This window comes from Porites lutea, chromosome 10 (assembly GCF_958299795.1).
Source record: "Porites lutea chromosome 10, jaPorLute2.1, whole genome shotgun sequence".
Classification (NCBI taxonomy): Eukaryota; Metazoa; Cnidaria; class Anthozoa; order Scleractinia; family Poritidae; genus Porites; species Porites lutea.
Window position 1 is genome coordinate 29,181,880 of NC_133210.1, and position 22,913 is coordinate 29,204,792.

General features: G+C 39.1%; 3 protein-coding genes across 3 annotated transcripts in view; 2 read left to right on the forward strand and 1 right to left on the reverse strand.

Annotated features, from left to right (window-relative positions):
* Positions 1-3,475: 3,475 nt before the first annotated feature.
* Positions 3,476-8,006, forward strand: LOC140950236 (26S proteasome regulatory subunit 6B). Its single transcript, XM_073399440.1, has 7 exons — positions 3,476-3,539; positions 3,977-4,247; positions 4,679-5,197; positions 5,768-5,844; positions 6,304-6,472; positions 7,578-7,633; positions 7,833-8,006. Exons 1-7 carry the CDS (start codon positions 3,507-3,509, stop codon positions 7,944-7,946), a joined length of 1,239 nt encoding a protein of 412 aa, XP_073255541.1. The 5' UTR covers positions 3,476-3,506; the 3' UTR covers positions 7,947-8,006.
* A 1,434-nt stretch (positions 8,007-9,440) lies between these two features.
* The window catches only part of LOC140950148 (alpha-(1,3)-fucosyltransferase 11-like), a 40,638-nt gene continuing 27,165 nt past the window's right edge, over positions 9,441-22,913 (forward strand). The window contains exons 1-2 of the mRNA XM_073399334.1: positions 9,441-9,573; positions 17,433-17,506. Coding sequence (XP_073255435.1) covers positions 17,452-17,506 — 55 coding nt within the window. The 5' untranslated portion in view covers positions 9,441-9,573; positions 17,433-17,451. The remainder of the gene's footprint in view (positions 9,574-17,432; positions 17,507-22,913) is intronic.
* LOC140951111 (beta-1,4-galactosyltransferase galt-1-like) lies at positions 14,150-15,746 on the reverse strand. The gene has a single exon (XM_073400328.1). The coding sequence runs from the start codon at positions 15,672-15,674 to the stop codon at positions 14,175-14,177; it is 1,500 nt and encodes a 499-aa protein (XP_073256429.1). The 5' UTR covers positions 15,675-15,746; the 3' UTR covers positions 14,150-14,174.

Genomic DNA, 22,913 nt, shown 5'->3' on the forward strand with positions numbered 1-22,913 from the left:
GATCCAGTATTTATACATCTTTAAAATCTTATCGCTTCCGAAGCAACGCGCTAAAATGCGTTGAAACGTCATTGAAAATTTAGAACAAGCAATCATAAATAATTATAGAATACGGGAGATACTGCACGCCCAAAATTCCTGAACATCTCAGATTGTGTCAATACTGTTCTTTAAATGAAATCGAAGAGGAGCAACACTTCATGCTAAACTGCACTCTTTACCTTAATGAAAGACAATATCTCCTTGATTCTATAAGTCACAAATATCCTAATTTTCACTCATTGAGTGCAAACGACATGATTATTTTTGTCTTCAATAATGTAGATCCCTTTGTCTGCAAGAAACAAGGGTACCCAACGACGGTTTCCTCCTAAATACATTGAAAACTCTTTTAAGGCTATCCAGAGTACTTTTAGATCTCTAGAAATGCATTCTAAGCGGCGCTATAAAATTTGTTCGGTCATCCTAGGGGAACTCGAGTCTTCGAAATTACAAGGGATTCAGTAGTATTTTCCCGAATTTTTTAGATGCCATTTAACATATTACGAAAGAGAGAATTTTTCTGATTCCTCTTTCCATCACATTTTTGAATCTGAAAATTTTAGGTTTCCTTTTTTCTACAAAAAATAGCCTAATCTGGGGAGTGAAATGTCGAAGTATTAAACTTCAGAAAATCTTAGGAAATTTATTAGATGAGCTTCGAAATTTGTATGTGAATGGAACTGTCATCTAGAAAGTTTTAGCCGTCCTCAAGTAATAGAAAATTCCAGGCAATCTTCGCTTCTCCGAACTGATATTTTGCAGAAAACAGTCGTTGGGTGCCCCCAGGATCCCCAGAAGAAACTTGGCCATTTTATTTTTCTGGCCTTCGAAAAACTTGAAAGTAGATCATTAAACATAGCTACAATATAGTTAGCATTTTCCATGTAATTTTAGCCATTATTATTATTATTATTATTATTATTATTATTTACAATAATAAATGTTTCTTTCTTTTCTTTTTTCTTTTACCTTGACATCATTAGACTATTCACAATCCTCTATTTTTCCGTAAGATCATCGAGATCGAGAGCTTTGTGTTACGGGCTGCCATCTTGCATGAGTGTCAAAACTACCTGGGGGGGCGAGGGCGGTTTGGGAGGAAGCGTACGTGGTATAAAAGCGTACGTTTGATGAAAACGTGGACTTGTTAATGACAGCAACTTAAACGAAACCCGTTGTCAACGAAAATTAACATCTATTGTCTAATGACCAATCAAACGCCTGCGTTGCTGGTACAACGCGCTTCGTGAACGCGAGCTGCAGTGATGTCATTACAGTCCCTCTATTTTTCTCGCCCTCTCCCCACGCCGAGCCATAATCCCCGACGCCCGCCCCCTCGGTACATTTGAAAATCAAGATAGCCGTGACGGTAAGACGCGGTATATCTAAACGATCTCACAAAAAATAGGGGACTGTGAACAGTATATGACATCATCGGCAATGCCATCTACTCGTGGAAATGCCAATAAATGTTGTTGTTGAATGTAAGACGTCAATGACGTGTACAGGCACAGAACCCGGAGGCACCCCGGGGTAACATCACGTAGAGATGGCTGTTGGATATATCTGATCCAGTGGGGCTGATTCACTAAGGTACGGTTTGGTTTTCTTTTTGTTTTTTTTTGGGTTTTTCTTCATGACTCTCCAGTTCTCAGAGACTTTAGGGCTTTGAAAGTGAGGGATTAGCCTGCTGGCAAGAAGCTCTAAGGGGCGCTCTGGCAGCGGAGAGAAAAAAAAAGGAGAGCTTGGCTGTTACAGTAACGTATCAGGAATTTGAATTCCGCCTCCAGCTCCCCCTGTGGCTCCTCGTCAGCTGCCTCGTCGAGTGAGATCCTGCTAAGCTCTCGAATGACGTACGACTGTATGCTGCCTGTTAGCTTTCCAATCGAGTTATTGCACAAAACAAACAAAAGAAAACTTACCTGGTCTGATTGATGTATTGATCGCTCACAGTGCCGCAACAATCCTTTGCAACAATCAGAAGTTGCGTTCGTGGGCAAACGCAGTTTTTTAAAATGGTGGAGTTTGCGGGCAAGCGTGTCCTCCTCCTCCCGCCCGCCTCCCTCTCTCCTTCATTCCTTTTCAGTTGCCCTCGTGGCAATGATTTTCTCGACGAACTCGCGCGGAAACGCGTCTTACGCAATCTAAATAACATCAAAGAGCATGTGATAGAGTCGAACGTCCTAAAAAGGCCCGTCGGGGAGATGGGTCTATACAAATATTGAACGTTACTTCGAGTTGCGTTCTTTTTGCGCCATTTGGATTTTTTTTTACCTGACCTTAAAAAGTAAAGGAAATCCCACGAAAAATTCGAAAAAAAATCAGGTGTCCAGTTTGTACTTGTCTTAGAAGTCTTCCTGTAGAAGTCTATTTGTTGGTTGTTTTCTGTTTTCTTTTTTCTTCTCATACAAACTCTTGTATAAGTACGTTCGGTACCGGTCTCCTGTTTAGGAAGGGTATGGTTTTCATCGCCCGGGGTAGGCTACAAAATTCCGATAATTTGTATAGGTAATAGCATTATTTGTAGTGATATTTGGCATGAATACCCACGAGTGATATTTTAAAACTGTTATACGTAATTTCATGAGCCGTTAGGCGAGTGAAATTTGAGGCAATTTTGAAATATCATGAGTGGTATTCATGCCAAATATCAAGTACAAATCATGCTATTATATGTTTATACTAGTACCCACAAAAGGTTTGTAATTTTCACATGTAGGTATTTCAAATTAAGCTGAAATACCACTGATCTAAGCCAATCAAATTGCAGAAATTTTTCATGTAGTAGTATAAGGTCCAGAATTAGATAGGATATCGTTTGTGGAAAATTGTTTAGTGGTATGAAGACTTACATTTTCTAGTTCTAGCTTGCGTAGCAGGCGGTTTCGGGCGCGCAAACGTGCTAAGTGAGCGGCAAAACCGTGACCGTGATAAAAATAAGAATAGAGTACTAAAGTGATGACGTCATAAAAATGAAATTTCTGAAATTATGGGATTTGTCAGGATATTCTGAAAGAACAATGTCCAAGAGGCCTACTTGCCAAAAATGAGCTTTTCGGGGCAAGTTGTCTCTGAGATCGTAGCCCAGTTATACTCAGAAAACTCCATACAAACCCTTCTAATTTTTTTTTGGGTCGACCCAAAAAAAATTTAGAAGGGTTTGTATGGAATTTTGTAAGCATAACTGGGCTACGATCTCAGAGACAATTTGCCCCCAAATGTTCGTTTTTGGCAACTAGGCCTCTTGGACATTTTTCTTTCAGAATATCCTGACAAATCCCATAATTTCAGAAATTTCATTTTTATGACGTCACACTTTAGTACTCTATTATTGCCCTGCCGTATCGGATACCTCCAAATGAGACCGAGGATAATCTGGGTACGAAAATGTCGAGTACTACCGCAATTTTTCTTGACAGCGGTTTTTCATCCGGGAACTTCCGAGCCGTGGAAAAAAATCCAAAATGGAGGAAATAGGTATCTCTGTACAGAGTCAGGTTAGTTTGGTTTTCTTTCCTTTTTGCTTTGATATGTGAAGTTATAGTAAATTTATTCACGTACTTTGAGAGCTAAGTAGTAGTTTTAGGGAGACCTAGGATAATTTCGATGGAACTATCGTTAAAATTTGAGTTTTTCCTTTCTACTATGTTTTGTCATTGAGTGGTAAAAGGTGCTTTGTCACGTTGCTTGTTGTCGTTGTACAAAAAGATTCTGTAGATTCGTTATTGAAATCCAGCCAAATTCCGAACGCTTGATTTAAACGCTTAGAGTCTTCAGAGTTTATCGTTTTAATTTATAATTAATTTTTATGTCTGACAAAAATTAGTTAGGTCACCCAAAGTCAATGTTGTAAAAAGATATGTTTAGAACACTGGTTCTTGTTTGTCCAAGTGTGCAAGTCGGTTTTGAAATACTTTTGAAATGTTCTGTTCAGGATTCAAGCAGACCAACTACTGCGGCAAGTAGTTCACTGTCTTCTGTCGACCCAGATGTAGATGACCTGTACACAAAATACAAGAAACTTCAGGCCCAACTTGAATTTTTAAAAGTCCAGGAAGAATACATAAAGGATGAGCAGAAGAATCTTAAAAAAGAGTTACTACATGCACAAGAAGAAGTAAAAAGAATCCAGTCTGTTCCTTTGGTTATCGGTCAGTTTCTTGAGGCTGTTGATCAAAACACAGGAATTGTTGGTTCTACTACAGGTAAGAAGTTAACTAATTCCAAACCTCCATATCCGTCTTTGAAAATGAAAAGTTTTAACCAAAGCGCAAACATACATAACACTAGCTTCTCTAACTCCAGGTGAATGGCAATGTTGAAATTGTCTTCATTATCTGAGAAAGCTGTGATTGAGTTTTGGGTGTTTTACTCTGAATTACTATAGCCTTACTTACAGTGAAACCTTCTAAAACATTCCAAGAAAAATAAAATTTGAACTACATGTAATCCAATATTGAGTTCAATTTTGGTTTAAATGTCTTTGTCTATAGCTGAAGAATTGAAACAAATAATGAACTCAACTTTAAAATATTCAACTTTTAAAGTTTACTTCTCCATGGAACATAGAGTAGGTTTCTCTGTAAGTGGATTATTTCACATTAGTTATTAATCTTTTGTTATTGTTTCCCTCCAGGTTCCAATTACTATATTCGCATTCTCAGCACAATTGATCGAGAGCTGCTGAAACCAAGTGCCTCTGTAGCTCTTCACAAGCACTCTAATGCTCTTGTTGATGTCCTTCCCCCTGAAGCAGACAGTAGTATAGCCATGTTAACTGCTGATGAAAAACCAAATGTCGCTTACTCAGACATAGGTGGGATGGACATTCAAAAGCAGGAAATGCGAGAAGCGGTTGAACTTCCGCTGACACATTTCGAGCTTTACAAGCAAATTGGAATTGACCCTCCAAGGGGTGTATTGATGTACGGTCCTCCAGGATGCGGCAAGACCATGTTAGCAAAAGCAGTGGCCCATCACACCACAGCTGCTTTTATTCGTGTTGTTGGTTCAGAGTTTGTTCAAAAGTATCTTGGTGAAGGGCCAAGAATGGTCCGTGATGTGTTCCGTTTAGCTAAAGAAAATGCTCCAGCTATAATATTCATTGATGAGATTGATGCAATCGCTACCAAGAGATTTGATGCCCAGACGGGAGGTGAGAAAATTGATATCATTAGCTTGTCACTAAATGCATTATATTTAAACTGTGTCATCAGGGTGAAAAGAAAGTCACTGCCTTTCGGGTAAGCTGTATCTAGCATGCACTACATGTAGCTCAAAAGTCAATCAACTAAGCTGAAAAAATTTTTATGAGCAGGATTGATTACAGTTCTTTTGTAATTTGAATTCCCTACAAAACTTCACTTGTCTGTCAGCAAGTTAAGAACAGAATTCACTAATCCAATGGCAATGTCCACTCAGTTTAGACACAACAGACACAAGTTTTTCTGCACACTGGTCATAATCATTTAAATGTAAAGCATTATGACTTCCTTTTTACAGCCTGTCAAAACTGTGCAACCATTTTTCAGATGAGGTAAGGGAGGTTGATTGAAACTTGTATAAGACTTTTAAAAAAAAGTTGAAATCTCTAGATTATCATTTGTTATTATCAGAATTGTATTTGGGGATATAGGAAGTTCTTACATGTATGTTACACTTATTTAAAAACGTTTATTTTTAATTTAATAAGTGACATGTATTGTTTTTTTGTGTGTTTCCTTAGCTGACAGAGAGGTACAAAGAATATTGCTTGAGTTGCTAAATCAGATGGATGGCTTTGATCAGAATGTTAATGTTAAGGTACAGTACACATAGTGACATTTAATTATTATTTCCTTAGATGGTAACCTCCATTGCATTAGATCTTTCCACTCAGGTTTAACAAAGTTTACTGCTAACATAATGAACCCCAATAAAATACAAGGTACAACAAATCCCATTTTGGTTAAGTCAGAAGCCAAATATAATGCACAAGTTCACAGTAAATATAACCTTCCTCTTGAAAGGTTTTCATATTGTGTTACTTTTACAAAGGGTTCTTATAAAGTTTTAAAGTAGACAGGCTGCTAGGATGTAAAAGTAGGTGGCTTGCCAATTGAGTTTTGTAGGCAATTTAAGGCTTTCACTCTTTTACTTTGCCAAGTAGCTGTTTTTTTAGCCGGCTGCCGGAACTTCATAATTCTTCCTGTTTATACAGCAGAAACTTGTTTCAGTATCGCTGTATATTATTTGTAACTAATTATTATTATTAACTATCAGGTCATCATGGCAACAAATCGTCATGACACTCTTGATCCTGCCCTTCTTCGGCCTGGGCGCCTGGATCGCAAGATTGAGTTTCCCATGCCTGACAGAAGACAAAAGCGCCTTATCTTCTCTACAATCACAGCAAAAATGAACCTGTCAGAGGAAGTGGACCTGGAGGACTGTATCCTTTCCGTTTTTAATAGAATACAACAGAGTCTTTATTTTGTTCTGTCATCGTTGGGTAAAACTTTGCTCAGCAGCTCTTTCAATGGAGCATGCTTTCATGATGTGAAAGCAGGAAGTCGTGGAAAAATTTTTTGGGTGTACTAATTTCCCTTGAAGTGAAGACAAGATACATGTAATAGAGATGTGGTAAACGCAGCAACAAAAGCATAGTTTTTTTTGGTTAACTTTCATGTTCATGTACAGTCGAACTCCGCAATTTCAAACTGAGTTAATTCGAAGTAATCACTATTTTGAAGGAAGATTGAATTCCCTTGGATTTACCCTCATGTTTTCAGTTATTTACTATCAGCTATTTCGAACTGGGTTATTTCGAATTCACCGCTATTTCAAACTCATCTTTCGTTCCCTGCACCTTAAATCAACCCCGTTATTTCAAACTTGTCAAAAACAGAGTACGTACATAAGAGCACAGCTGGAAACATATCGCATTTTATTTGAGCTCGTGTTGCGTAATCAATGACTTAACAATACTTGACTCACGTGCAGTGTCCCGCTAAGAAATTCCAGCTTTGTTATTCAATTACAAAACAAAATGCACTGTTAGCGAACTGTTCTTCGGGCTGAAATACTCATGTATGAAATCTGGATTACTGTATTTTTATTCAATCAGTGTCTTTCTCCATACTGTACTGTATTTTATTTAAAAAATGATTCATTGTTACAAATTTTATGCTTCCCCAGTTATTTTGAAACGCCGCCATTTCGAACTTTTTTTCATTTCCCTTGGGACTTCAAAATAGCGGGTTTCAACTGTATATTAATATTTTAAGTCTTAAAGGGTGGGTGTAAAAGGTGCTGTAAGTTTTGAGTGAAAACGTCTTGCAAAGATTTCAAGAAAGATAATTTTCTAGCCTTACATAGCCTTCAAGCACAGACTTGTACCGCTTTGCCACTTTTAAAAAAGTAATATATGAAATGTGGCAACTGTGGAAGACATGTTGTGCTTGTTACTGGAAGCTTATTTTTTGAAAATGCTGATGTTGGACCAATTGTCAAGTGCAGCATACAAAAAAAAATATCCTTAACTCATTTGATAACAGATGTTGCAAGACCAGACAAAATCAGTGGTGCTGACATCAATGCCATTTGTCAAGAGGTAAATATTTAGAGCAGCACTTTGTTTGAGAAATGCACACAAAGCTGTTTCCACTTAAAATGTAGGTTATGTGAGGTTTTACTCATTGTGCCTTCTCAACTTTGCTCCTACATGTTGTAGTTGACAATGTTCTGATCTTTGTTTATTTGTCTTGAAGATAAGATGAGTAACATTCCTTTCTGCCTTGTTTTGTTTTTAGGCTGGAATGCAGGCTGTCAGGGAAAATCGATACGTCATTCTGGCTAAAGATTTTGAGAAAGGGTACAAAAACAATGTCAAGAAAGATGAACAAGAGCACGAGTTTTATAAGTAGTCTGTACAATTTTCCAAGTATTGATACATCTCTGTGAATAAAGTCTGCTTGCTATGTCTATCCTATGGCTTATTGTTCTTTGCAGGTCTGTTTTCAGTATTTTCCAAAGCGACTGTTTTTGTTGCATCAGTAAGGGACAATTCACTTTGACATGCAGAACTCTTGCATTCTGGGAGCTTCTCACTCCCCTCCCAAACCCCCACAATTTTGTTTATTGTTACCTGGAATTACAGTCTTGGATAAAATACAGTAGAACCTCTATTCAGGGATCAATTTAATAAACTTTTACAAGTATAATTTACAACTGTAGCTATTGTTCTGGGGTCCAAAAACAATGGCTACACTTGTAAATTATACTTGTAAAAGTATTATTAAATTGAACCCAAAGGGACACCCTCAGGACCAAGTCAAGTGTCCCCTGAATAGAGGTGTCCCCTGATTGGAAGTTGTGCTCCAGTTTGTTAATTATTAATCAACAAATAAAATATTTTTTCTTTTATTCTGCCTTGGAATCTGATGCAAGCATCTACATAATGCATAAACAATCATGATTAACTCATCTTTGCGATGTTGTGTGTTGAATTCTCGCAAGTGCAGTACATCCATTTAGGTGGGATAGTTCATGGTTTGAAAGCTGTCACCATTGTGACAAGGGGAATTCTTAAACTTATTAACCATTTTTGGGGACTCAGTCACTTTTTGAGTGATAAGGTGTCCCCTGGATGGAGGTTAAAGCCAAGTTTGGGGACCCAGAAAAAGTGTCCCTTTCTCCTGAATAAAGGAGTCCCTTCAATAGAGTACAACAAATACAAAGACTATGTGAACATTTTTCCAGGACCAAATTTGTGTCCTTCGAATGGAGCTGTCCCAAATGAGAGGTTCCACTGTGGACAGAAAATTGAGCCCACCCTTCCCCCTCTCCCTCTAATCAAGGATGGGAAAATGGAGAGTAATTTGGCTTTGACAAAGCACCATAGTTCTGGGAGAAAAAAGGAGTTTGCTTTTTCTTTTATTCTCTCTAATATGATAGCGTAACATCAAGGGTAATGCAGGATAAATGACTGCCTCCAAAAACAACAATATGGCAGTGGTCTTTTGACAGTTTTTTCTTTCTCTCTGATTGGCTAAAAAATCTTGCGTCTCTTTTCGACTATTAAGTAACCTTGCAATCAGTCAGTCCACTCCTTTTCTGTTGGGAGGCAAAAAAGAAAAAAAAAAGAATGCCTGATTGCAAGAACCTTATTCCAACTCTCTTGCGTCAATTCATTGCCAGATCTTCTTTTAATCATGTTTATTCCACCTTTCGGCCAAAATAACTGCACTATGAAAACAGCACCACTACCAACAAAATATACCCTAATTAGCCTGTTTGTCTCGTTTTCATAATATGGGTAAGTACTTCATGTATGTCAGACTATATGCACCGCTATAGAGAAAGGCGATTGAATGAGGAGTCTAATGACTAGCGAGGAACGCCTGGCCTTTTTTACTGTTTGAGGAAAATTTGCGGGAAGTCTCTTTCAGGCATTCCTGACAATAGAACTTGCTCCCTGGCAATACAAGATGGATTGAATCGTTTCCTTGTGGGGATAATGCACCTGACTGAACAAATTTATTCCTAAGGACGGTAAGTTTTTTCTTTCAATCTTTTTGTGGATCAAAACTTCTTATTCGCCATGCCATGCATGGATCGATAGATTGATCGCTTCATTTAAGCTGAAAGGGATAGTTTATACCCACAACCGCAACTTTGCCAAAAGATAGCTTACGACATTGACAAAAAAGTTCAGTTTTTTTTCATTTGCTAAAAACGAGACTACAGTTTGTTTGAAAATTGATAACGTGTACAATAATATTTCAAATCTGCCCAGCTTGAATTATCTCAGTCTAGTCTCTACCTTCAAAAGGTTTGGTTTCTTTCAAAGTGCTGATCTTTTAAATAAATAACCGTTCCTTTATTGCTTTCATCAACGATATAAATGTCTATTTTAGTTATATTTATATTATATCCATATAGATATGGATAATAGACCATTTTAAAGTTGTGGACTTAGTATTCAAGGACTTTGGATGTACGTGAGGCTGAGGTTGACCTTGTTTTGATACAAACCTCTTCCCTTTAATAATGAGAATTATTCTTGAAAAACACTAGTTAGCGTAAGAACAACATGATTTACATAAAAAAAGCAAAAAGGGTTGAATCAAAACAAGGTCAACTCCAGCCTTGTTTCTACCTGTAACTGTAAAATGGGCTATTTGGCTCGTTCAAAGAACAGTCATGTCCAATACTGCTGCACTGTTACGGATCGTTAAGAGCAGTTGATGGACTATACACTCCATCATGAAGCAACGTTATTCTTTTAATGTTTGTGTGGAACTGTTAAAGCAAAGATTATTTTCCTTATTCAACAAATTTTACACTCAAATATACCAAATCCCCCAGTTTATCCCAGAATAATGGTAAAAATCTTCTAATCTCCTGTATGGGTCACCAAATCAAATTCTGAGTTTTTTTTGTGTTTTTGTTTGGAACTTAGCCCATTTTTCATGGACGGCACTGTCATTAGCATTTAACATTTGGCTATACATGTACATGTAGCTAGTACAGGTTTCTTCGTTTCATTGGGTAGTTATGCCTTTGAGAGGGAGCAATATAAATTATATACAGTTAAGTTAAAAACATATAATTCAGATTTTCAGCACACAAAATTATATCCTTTTCAAAATCTCATCTCTTAAAATATTCTTATAATTTTGCAAATTTCAGTTTCAATATTCTTATTAAAAAGAAAGAATGTAATAGGTTTAGGGGTTGGACTTCAGGGCTGAGTATTCTGTATTAGCCCGCAGAGCAGGCATTTTTTTAATAAAAGTGCAACCCAGAGGACCATTGATCTCAGCCGCCATCCTAAAAGCCACTGGAAAACTAAGGGAGGAGGGGTAGGCAAGGATGAGGGTTGGGAAAAAGAGGAAAAAATGCCTGCCAGAAGAGTCTATGAAATTGCCGAATGCCCCCCTAATTAGTTGCAACTGACTGCATTTCCGGAAATGCATTCGCAGCCAATGAAAATTGAGTTCATTTATTTTTCCTGAAGCCACAAGTTTACTCCAACATTGATGGAAATATAAGTGTTGACAGGCCAAACATGACCCATAAGCTCTTGGTACAGTAGTGTGAAGTGTGACCTTAGGGTTTGCCGGAGAGAATTAGAGGTTTTTCTTCTTTTTAGCAGGCAGATTGTATAATGCAATGGAGTGTTCCAAAATTTGACTGAGCAAATCTTACTTTTGCCACTAGTCTCACATTTAGGGGTCATTAAACTGGTCTGCATATTGATTGTTTTTTCCCTCCCCTCCCCTATTTTGACCCATCAACCTCTCCCTTGGAATTGTTTTTTGACTCACCGCAAATCTCTGTCAGTTCAACATCCAAATCATTTGCACTGCAAAATACACTTGCTTTGCAGGCTACTCCTATATAAAATGATGCTAATTCCCCTCCCCCCCCCCCCCCCAACCCAGCCTCCTGGTTGCCCACAGACATTATAAGGTTCTCATCGCAAGTATTGATAACTTGTTAACTTGTTAACTTTTGTTATGTCCACAAGAGAGCTGAGAAAGAATGGTCTCTTGCTGTTGTTTAATTATAAATTTTCAGTCTCAAATTCTGGCTACAACCTTCACTTTAAGCTGACTGTAACAAATTCTAATATGGGGTCTCAAACTCGAAGGGAGAAGCCGTGCACAGTTGTTATTTTCTCTCAGTTCTTCACCACAAAAGTTTGATCACCTCATGATCTGTTGTTAACGAGAAGCAGGTGTGACAGCAGGTAACCCAGGCTCTCTGTGATAGTACTACGGTACGGTTCCAGTAAAATTACAGTGTTTGTATGGGGAAAAAATACGATCCTTAAATTTTCTAGGAATACCAAATAAAGGTCACTGAAACTTAATGTGCAGATAGTTGTTGTTGTTGTTAATTTGGTCAAATTCACCCTCACATGGAGGGTGAATTTGAGCAAAGTATCACGAAAATTCCTTTGAGCATTCAGGACAACAACAACTAACTGCAGAGGAAGTTTCATTGACCTTTATTTAGTATTTCCTACAAATTTTAGGATCGTATTTTTACCCCATGCAAACACTATAAATTTACGGGAACCGTAGCGTGGTACCATCAAAGAGCCTGGGTTACCTAGTGTGACAACAGCTTATGACGCAATCAAGCTCTTTTGTTCAAAAAACTTTTTCCTTGGTCACATAGCGGCTAATTACGTATCATACCATTACATATTTCCTGTCAAATTATTTCTACAAACCGTCAATAATATTGCTTTTCTGTGACCATGAAACTCAAAAAATGGAAAAAGAAAAAAAAATTGGGCCGGGGGGAGTGGGGGGGGGGTTACTTGGGTTAATTCTTGCTGGGTATGTGCCGCTCGCCTCTCAGAGCCCCTACCCTATTATAGTCTATTGTGTGGCCAGTTGTAGACCCCATCTTAGTCACTTTTGGGAAAATGTAATTTTTGCGATCTCAACTTAGTAACTTTCTGTTTGTACATCTACCTTATAAAGCCTTTTAACTAGGTCACCCTGAAATGAACTGACACATTGGTTAAACTTGATTAAGTAAAAATCTTGCCATTTTTAAATCCATACCTACGTGACTTTTCTGATGCCCCAAATCCCGACTGATGTGCGATTCCATTGTAGCAACTCCAATGAAAATGCAACCCTGTTATAGTCAATCCATCCGTAAAAAGGCGACCCCTCAAATCCCTCCCTACCTGAATTTTCTGATCCCTCAAATCCCGACAAAAAGCGATCCCATTCTAGTAAATCCAATGAAAATGCAACCCCATTATGGTCAATCCAGCCGCGAAAATGTGACCCCATCCAGCTGCACATCCCCATTAGCCTATTGCATACACCTTATTCGATGGTTTAGCATATAATACGTCCAATACGTGCGAGCTGCGAGTTGCGTAAAATAAATTACGATCAATGAGCAAAATGTTCTGATATGGCAAACCATCGAATAAGAGGTTTGTTATTCCACCACCAAAAAAAACAAAATTTTATTTTGTCTTCTATTTTCAATTTTATTTCCGTCCACCGGTTCGTCCAGTTCAGCCATAGTTGCTCCTTGTGTATCCGCCGGCATTCACCCTGTTGTAAACCACAGGACACTACAGTGTATTACGGCCTCATATTTGCGCGTTCTCTTGACCTTATATGGTAAAATGACATATTAGTGGAATAATAATGCATCATTCAATTCCATCTGCGCCCAGCCCCCCCCCCCCCCCCCCGGCTGACCCCTAGGATGGTAAATTCCCGTGGGTGGGGACTATTGAGCTGTCAAATCCCCCGGGGTGGGGACGAAAAAAGAGGGCAAATGCCCCGTCCTCCGTCAACACTGCAACATTTTTCATTGATTGCACAGTCGAATACTGCCGTTTTAAACATTTTAATATGCGATTTTTTGTTTTAAGTAACGTCTTCCTTTGTAATAGCGCTTAGATTAGAATTAAGACTTCACGCCGCGACGTCCGCCGCGACGACATGCACCAGTTTATGGTTTTAGTATTGATATAAAATGAAAATTAATAGAGTGCCGTAAAGTTATAAGTTACGAATAGGTTATAAATATGAAAGGATGTTCTTCAAATAATATCAACAGAAATTTGATTCACTAGCCAAAAAACGTTGATTCACGTCGATAGCTCCCGAGTTTCGCTATGCAATTCTGGCTTGATAAGCAATGAAGAAATGCATGCATAAAATCGAGAACGTGCCTTTACAACCTCCTGTCCTTGACAGATGAGCTAATCTGCTTTTTTTCCAGTAATATCCTCTGTGTAGTTATATTCTGATAGGAAACCGCGTTCGTGTCAAAAGCTCGGGAATAGCCCCGGGGATGGCAAATGCCCGGCCCCCTGGCAGCGCAAAATTTGAAAATGCCCCACCCCCGGGACTGAAAAGGCGGGCAAATGCCCCGCAGTAGCTTGGGGGGGGGGGGGGGGGGGGGCGCAGCTGGAATTGACTGATGCAGAATAGGAAGTATCCCCTCTCTACCGGGATTTAGGCTCGACTAGAGGGTGGCTCGCGTTTACCTCGTGAAACGACCACACTCCATCACAGTTACCTACTGATCAATAAGGCTGAGGACAATAAATTGAAGTTTCTCTGGTTATATTTCATCTCAACTCTTGTTAAGATGTCACCTCATAGTAAACCATGACGTTTCAAATCACCCATAGTCAAATTAAATCTCGTTTTCAACTCATCCCGATATTTGACCATGGTAAGATCCTGGTGCGAGCTCTCGCAGCTTGCATCCCCGCCGATGCATTCACCGTAACGAAGCACAGAACCGATGTTTGGTTCAACATGAAATGTTGTGTAGTACGTTTCTGATGGATTTATGATAGCATTTAAGTCTATATAAAAAGCTTTCGTGGGCGAAACAACACATCTAGATTGTCCAAATGTACGAGAAGAAGCCTTGAAATTGAATGTTTGCGTAAGAAGTTGAAGTTTCAGCTGAAGTTTTGAATTGTTAGTTGCAGATTTACTTGTGTCAAAAGTAAAGATTTGAAAACAGTAGCCTGCCGTGTCCTCGTCACCTAAATTTTGAAACATTTCGGGAGTTTTCCGGTATTTAAAAGGAACAATGAATTCGTCAAGGTTGTTAAAACCTACATAATCAAACCGCTCCAAGTTTCTATACATGCAGTCGTTAAGCGCCAGGGTTTTCCCGTTATCTTCAGTGTTTAAAGATATGTACTCTTGTATTTTCCATGGCAAGATAGTTACTAATCCTTTCTGTTTGTAATATCGCAGAATTTTAAGAGTCTTTTCTTCAACTTTTGAGTTATAAAACGTGATATGGGACACGCCCAAAATCTGGGACAGTTCTATGAACTCCACGAGCCTTACCGCGGGAATATCACCACCTATTGGCGGAACGCAAAGGCTGTAAGGTTCGATTTTTAGCCTGCGGTCGACTAGATGTAACGGAATCTGTTTGGTGTTTTCAGACGTTTGCCTGTGTGATTCGGGATCAAGGGAAATGTTAACCGAACACAGTGTATAACTGTCGATTTCCTCTGGGAGCTCGCACGATGATATAAATCCGTGATAGAAGTATTCGCCATGGTTATTTTCGAATTCTTCAACTTCTACGACACTGCTAAAGAACTCGTACGTGTTTAAGTCCATGAAATGGCAGTACATTTCTGGAATCTCACCATAAGCTGGCAAAAATGAAATCAGACGAACGAAAGCTTGTTGCTTGAACCTGAAGTCCAGAAATGCTGAATAAATCACGCTTCCTGTTACGAGCTCGTGAAATTGTAACTTCTCGTCGTCAGCCTTCAGCAAACATTCTTCGTAAGTTGTTTTTTGTACTGGGAATAAATTCTCCTCCATCGCCACTGGCTCTAAAACTTCGGTGGCAATTTTTTCCTGGTGTGAACTGGGAAAGTGTTTTGCTTGTCTAAGACCTTGCTCTGTTGTCATGATTACGCGAGAGACTTCCTCTTTCGTGTTTAAAGCGGCGAAATGTTGTGAAATGTGTCGTGAATTCGCCCGTAGGTTGAAAAATACAAAAACTGCTTGTGCAAAGACAATTCCCACACTTACAATCACGCAGACTCTTTTCATAAGTTTCTTCATCCGCCTTCTGGTCATGTTCAGTTTGATCAACGTGCATAGAAAACACATGAAACCAATATAAACAACCCTTTACTGGTTCGCTCTTTGCTTTAGGCAAAAAGCACTCGGAGAAATTTGATAATAAAGATACGATCTTTCAGCAACTGATATGAAAAGCGGCCCGAACTCTATATAAGAAGTTGTTAGTTTGAGGGGAATCGATTTACACCTTGCTTTAATCAATTAAGAAAAACATAACAGTACAAATATCTACCATATCTCCTTGCCGGATGTGTTTAAAACACATTTTTATTGTCAATTTGCTAACAGATTTCACGTAACAAGAAATGCAAGTCTTTGGCAATGTAAATAAACGTAGCTTTTAACCCCCCAAAAGAAAACTACGGTGGATTAATGTAGCTTTTAATTTGTGTTTGTGAAATTTAAAGTGTGACCATTCAAATGAAAGCTACCGTGCAATACTTTCCCGTGGTGCTGTTTATTATGCTGTACAAGGTGGTTCTAACTTTTGAGTTTGTGGATGAAATCCTAAAGTGTGACCACTTAAATAAAAGCCACTGAGTAGTGCTTTCCCGTGGAACTGCTTAGTATGTTATACATGCAAGTTGAGATGGCTCTAAATTACAAAACTATACGCTATGTAAAAGAGAAGGATTTTCCCGTGGAACTTTTGCGTTTGGCACCCAATTTACGACTTTTTGTCACTTTTTGTCGAATTTTTCTCGAATTTTTCTCCAGTGACATCTCTTATTTGAATGAGTTGATAATTTAATCTTCTATTGTCGAGGCTTGTGTAGTTTGTTTTTTTTTTTTAAGTATTTTTCAACATGAAGCGTGTTTATATATGTGGTTTTCATTAGCACGGGCATATTTACTCACATGTTGCATCCACTAACATTTTTCAAACTTCAAACTCAAAGCACATGATAGAACTTGTAAGATGAATTTGTCATTTGAAAGGAAAGGTCATCCGGACCGGACATGGATACTGCAATCAATTTGCTTTGACGTTCCGATCATTCTTAGCCATTTTTAGTTTGTTTTATCTTTCCGTGATAAATTGATTGATAAAGCAGCTATGAAAGTAGTTAATCCATCTGTGAAACTTGAAAAATAAATGATACTTTGTGAAATACGGTTTTAGAGGTTTCGTTTGACCCGTAATAATCTTAATTTTATCCGCTGACTCAAAAGTTAGAACTCCCTGAATGACTCCATTGTCGCTTTCGGGGTTAAGTTTCTGCCGATTCAAAGGACTGATCCTAGAATCTCTTAGCATTAGCTGAACCCTGTTTGATTTTAAAATGGCATCCGACTGACACTGAATTGAACCGGGCCAATCCATAATTTTCATCCTCGATGAAAACGTCGAGCCACATGTGCAGCTAAAAACCATGCGCACACACAAAAAAACTAGTTTAATTCAAGTAAAAATTTTAAAAATCACACACAGAAACATTTGACCACTATCGATCGATAAATATCGGAAGTGAGTTTTTTGTAATCGATGATCCCCTTTCACGAGGGACTTTTTGAATTAGAAAATCCTTTTAGAATTAATGTTGAGTTTCTGTTGGTAATCGAGCATGTAGAGAATGTTTGTGGAAACGCCTTTCGACACGCAATTTGATAACAGTAATCAAGCTATAACGAAACTAGATAGATAGAAGAACTTGTGGCCCCATATTCGACTGAAAAATATGCCGAGCTAAAGAGGTGACAAGGAAACTAAAACTAAAATATTTTGGAGTTATTTGTATCTGGCTTGTATCTGTATAACAGACGCGTTTCTTCTTCACTTTGCAGTTGATTAACTGCAAGAAAAATGAACACGAAAGGAACTTTGATATTGATCAGCATAATCCATGTCTTTATACAGGGTGAGTGTTAATCTGTTAATCAGTTTTCAAGGTCTTTATCCTCTAAATAGGGACTTAAGGCGACAACTACGGGATCATACGGAAGGTTCTAGTACAGTGACCGGAAGTATTTTTTCCCGCCACGCGTCAAGGCCTCAACTTCAAATAGCGGTCAAAACGTTAATTCCCATTTTTTCATTCTTTTTCGCGATTATTACTAGTCGGTTATTTTGTCAAATGTAGGCAAACTCATAGAGGAAAAAAGTTCGTCTTCGTTTGTTTACTTCAGGCATCAATAAAACGTGAAGTTAGGCATTTTCACGTCGTGGCCGTGCAATGGTCACAAAGAAATGTTGACTAACACAATAGGAGAACGCGCAAAATTGTTGATTTGCTAATTTAAAAACTTACTGACCGTACTGCGCTTCCCGAATACGTACATGTAGAAGATCATGGCGGGCCGTACTGTCTAGTACGCAGTTGCATTTTACGTGCTTAGAACGCCAGTGTATATTTGAAACAGAATCGCAGATATACGCATTTTATCCTTTTTTAGTCATCCCTCAGGGGCACCCAACGAGGATATAGTTCAAAACCACTTAACATAGCATTGTTGAACGTATTTTAGTTTTTAAACGGTAGATATAGGCATATTTTTATCCCCTAAAAACTTTTCATCTGTTCGGATTTCCTAGCTGAAAGTCTAGTGATCCGAAAATTATAGGGATCAAAACTTACCTTTTCGAAAATTTCAGCCAGGAAAAGGCTTCCGAAAATTCTAGGTGGCCTTTTTTAGGGTAAATATCCGTTTAAAATGGGTAATTATACCATTTTGTAAATGTTCGAAAATCCTAGGAGAGGCAGGCAAGCAAGAAATTTTACAACAAATGTTCCGAAAATTCTAGTTCTCAAATCGTCTTCCGAACAGATATTTTCCCGAAAATTGCCGTTGGGTGCCCCAGATCCTTGGAATTTTCTGAATCAAAGGTTCATTTTTCGATCATGAGCCTCAAATTTCGGTGTCAGGCATGACACCCAAGTGAAAATACAGCCAAATACGCAAAATACAGTTGACGAGAAAGAGGATTTCATAATGGATATCATCTCACCAAGTGGTGTGAATAAGACTGATAAAACAGAAGCAAGCCCTGAATTTGCCCATGAATCGCCCTTTTTTACAAATGTTTTTTTTTTACATTTCCTTTCCGTGGGGGTCACTGCACGGCTTTACCCTCATGAAGGGTTCGCCAACATTTGACAGAGTAAGCGAGTTGGAATAATCGCGATAAAGAATAAAAGAACAGGAATACACCTTTCAGCGACGTTTTCACCGCTATAGCCGTCGCTGACTTGAGGCGTCGACGGGTGGCGAAAAAAAATCACTTCCGGTCACCGTACTAGAACCTTCCGTAGTCTTTGCTTAAAGTCCCTATCTTTGTCCAGGGCTCTTCGGCTTCATGTCTGTTCATTACTGCCTTTAGCTAGTATGCCTGTAGAGTATATATACACCCAGTTTCACATTACCCACAACACCCATCGCTTCCTGTTTCTCCTGGGGGACCCCAAATGGTTTTTCCGGGTGCGGAATGCGGGATTTTCCTTATTTGGAGCTCGGGATGCGGGATTCGCCTTAGTTCAAGGCCGGGATTCGGGATTTTCAAACAAAATTAGGACGAGATTCGGGATTAAAGTATGCAGGTAATGCGGGATGCCCAAACTAACCATCGGCATTACGGGATTCAGCGAGAATTTGGGGCGTAAATGAGGGCATTGAAGAACACTAATATGGACCTTCTCCTTTGGGTATTAACCTTTTAAACCCTAAGATCAAAATTCAAATTTTCATTTGTTATCCCTATACGTTTTCAATAAAAGTAGTGGTGAGAATTTGTTGAAGTATCAATAAGATCCATCTTGTGTTATCATGTCTTTAATTCTCATGACCATTCTGTTTTATAAAGCAGTGATATTACAAGGTGAAATTTGACGCTGATCACTCTTAGGGCTTAAAGGGTTAAAAATGCCTATGCAAAATATTATGCAAACTTTTGCTGGGGAAACAAGGCGAGTTATGAACATACAATATAAAAATTTTGTCCAGTTTGAGGTTTAAATTACGCCATTCAGAGTATGCCTCGGTCTCTCCTCCCCCTATAAATCCTGCCCCTTGTCTTTGAGGATTAAATTTTACCATCAAGCATTGTATATGTATACCTCTCCCCTCCCCTTCATAAATGCTTTACAATGTCACCAAAAGGCTTGTTTGCTATATAAAACGTCGAAAATCGTTTTTTCACGATTTATTTTCACGATCTATTACATTAAAAAGTTGAATTTTTTTTCATCTTTTGTGTTTATCAAAAATAGATCGAGAAAACGTGTTTCCTGCCGTTCTAGATAATAAAGTAGCCTTCAAAGAGTAAAAGAATATCTGTTTATTAAAAACTCAAAATTAGAATTTTTGAAAAGGGGTTAGTCCATTGTTTTGGTAAAAAATTGGAGATTTCTTCAACTTTGATTTTTACGCAAAATAGACCAAGAAAAAGTATCTGGGAACGTTCTAGTTAGAAAAAAGTTTCTGAAATCCTTTATAACTCCCTGTCACGCCTTGTAACCCCTTGTAACCCCTGTATTCCCATGTAATAGATTGTGAAAATAAGTCGTGAAAAAAGGATTTTCGACGTTTTATATCGCAAAGAAGCTTTTCTAGATACTAAAAACATCGCTTTCAATAACCCACAAAATTGGCATTTTTCCAAAGGGGTTAGTCCATTTTGTTAACGTTTCGTTTTATGCAAAACAGACCGAGAAAAAGTATTTGCTGACGTTCTCGTTACAAAGCAAGCCTTTCTAGACAATACAAACATGGATTTAAAAAGAACGCAAAACTGGGATTGTTCCAAAGGGGATAGTCCATGATTTTGTTCCAACAGTTGAAGTTCTTTCATCTTTTGTGTTTATCAAAAAAACATCGCGAAAAAGTGTTTGCTGGCGTTCTACATAAAAAAGAAGGCTTGAAAGACTACAAGAATATCTGTTTATTAAAAACGCAAAATTAAAATTTTTGCAAAGGGGTTAATCCATCGTTTCGGTCAAAAATTTGAGTTTTCTTGGACTTTGATTTTTTTGCAAAAGTATGTAAGTATGTTTTTTGTGTCTATTCTCACCATTGTCACCGTTGTCACCATTGTCACTGTTGTCGCTGTTGTCACTGTTGTTGCTGTTGTCACTGTTGTCACCGTTGTCACCGTTGTTGCCATTGTCACTGTTGTCACCGTTGTCACTGTTGTCACCGTTGTCACCGTTCTCACTCTTGTCACTGTTGTCACCGTTGTCACTGTTGTCACTGTTGTCACTGTTGTCACTGTTTTCAGCAATGTCACCATTGTCACTGTTGTCACCCATGTCACTATTGCCACTGTTGTCACCGTTGTCACCGTTGTCACCGTTGTCACTGTTGTCACTGTTGTCACTGTTGTCACCATTGTCACTTTTGTCACCGTTGTCACCGTTGTCACCGTTGTCACCGTTGTCACTGTTGTCACTGTTGTCATGGTTGTCACCGTTGTCACCGTTGTCACCGTTGTCACTGTTGTCACGGTTGTCACCATTGTCACGGTTGTCACTGTTGTCACCGTTGTCACTGCTGTCACTTTTGTCACTGTTGCACCGTTGTCACTGTGGTCATTGTTGTCATTGATGTCACTGTGGTCACCGTTTTTGCCGTTGTAACTGTTGTCACTGTGGCCACTGTTGTCAATGTTGTCACTGTTTTCGTTGTTTTCACTGATGTCATTGTTCTCACTGTTGTCACTGTTGTCACTGTTGCACCGTTGTCAACATTGTCACAGTGGTCACTGATGTTGCTGTTGTCACTGTTGTCGTTGTTGTCACTGTTGTCACCGTTGTCACCGTTGTTGCCATTGTCACCGTTGTCACCGTTGTCACCGTTGTCACTCTTGTCACTCTTGTCACCGTTGTCACTGTTGTCACTGTTGTCACAGTTGCACCGTTGTCACTGTTGTCACTCTTGTCACCGTTATCACCTTTGTCACCGTTGTCACTGTTGTCACCGTTCACACTGTTGTCACTGTTGTCACAGTTGCACCGTTGTCACTCTTGTCACCGTTGTCACCTTTCTCACCATTGTCACATTGTCACTGTTGTCACTGTTGTCAGCGTTATCACTGTTGTCACCATTGTCACTGTTGTCACCATTGTCACCGTTGTCACTGTTGTCACTGTTCTCACTGTTGCACCATTGTCACTCTTGTCACTGTTATCACTCTTGTCACTGTTGTCACCATTGTCACTGTTGTCACCCTTGTCACCGTTGTCACTGTTGTCACCGTTGTCACTGTTATCACTGTTGTCACTGTTGCACCATTGTCACTGTGGTCATTGTTGTCATTGATGTCAGTGTTGTCACCGTTTTCGCCGTTGTAACTGTTGTCACTGTGGCCACTGTTGTTACTGTTGTCAATGTTGTCACTGTTTTGACCGTTGTCATTGTTGTCACTGTTGTCACTGTTGTCACTGTTGCACCGTTCTCAACGTTCTCACAGTGGTCACTGATGTTACTGTTGTCACTATTGTCACCGTTGTCACTGTTGTCACTGTTGTAACTGTTGTCACCATTGTCACTGTTCTTACTGTTGTAACTGTTGTCACTGTTGTCACCGTTGTCACCAATGTCCCTGTTGTCCCTGTTGTCACTGTTGTCACTGTTGTCACTCTTGTCAACGATGTCACTGTAGTCACCCATGTCACCATTGCCACTGTTGTCACCGTTGTCAGCGTTGTCAGCGTTGTCACCGTTGTCACTGTTGTCACCGTTGTCGTCGTTGTCACTCTTGTCACTGTGGTCACCGTTGGCACCGTTGTCACCATTGTCAGTGTTAACAGTGTTGTCACCGTTGTCACTGTTCTTACTGTTGTCACTGTTGCACTGTTGTCAGTGTTGTGATTGTTGTCACTGATGTGACTGTGGTCACCGTTGTCACTGTTGCCACTGTTGTCACTGTTGTCACTGTGTCACCATTGTCACCGTTGTCACTGTTGTTCGTTGTTTCACCGATGTCATCATTGTCACTGTTGTCACCCATGTCACTATTGCCACTGTTGTCACTGTTGTCACCGTTGTCACCATTGTCACTGTTGTTACTTTTGTCACCGTTTTCACCGTTGTCACTGTTGTCACGGTTGTCACTGTTGTCACCATTGTCACCTTTGTCACTGTTGTCACCCTTGTCACCGTTGTCACTGTTGTCACCGTTGTCGCTGTTGTCACTGTTGTCACTGTTGCACCGTTGTCACTGTGGTCATTGTTGTCATTGATTTCACTGTTGTCACCATTGTCGCCATTGTAACTGTTGTCACTGTGGCCACTGTTGTTACTGTTGTCAATGTTGTGACTGTTTTTATTGTT

Coding starts and splice junctions, on each gene's coding strand:
- LOC140950236 (XM_073399440.1), top strand. CDS start 3,507: ATGGAGGAAATAGGTATCTCTGTACAGAGTCAG. Junction 3,540..3,976: donor GTATCTCTGTACAGAGTCAG/GTTAGTTTGGTT, acceptor TGTTCTGTTCAG/GATTCAAGCAGACCAACTAC. Junction 6,473..7,577: donor GGAAGTGGACCTGGAGGACT/GTATCCTTTCCG, acceptor ATTTGATAACAG/ATGTTGCAAGACCAGACAAA.
- LOC140951111 (XM_073400328.1), bottom strand. CDS start 15,674: ATGTGTTTTCTATGCACGTTGATCAAACTGAACATGACCAGAAGGCGG.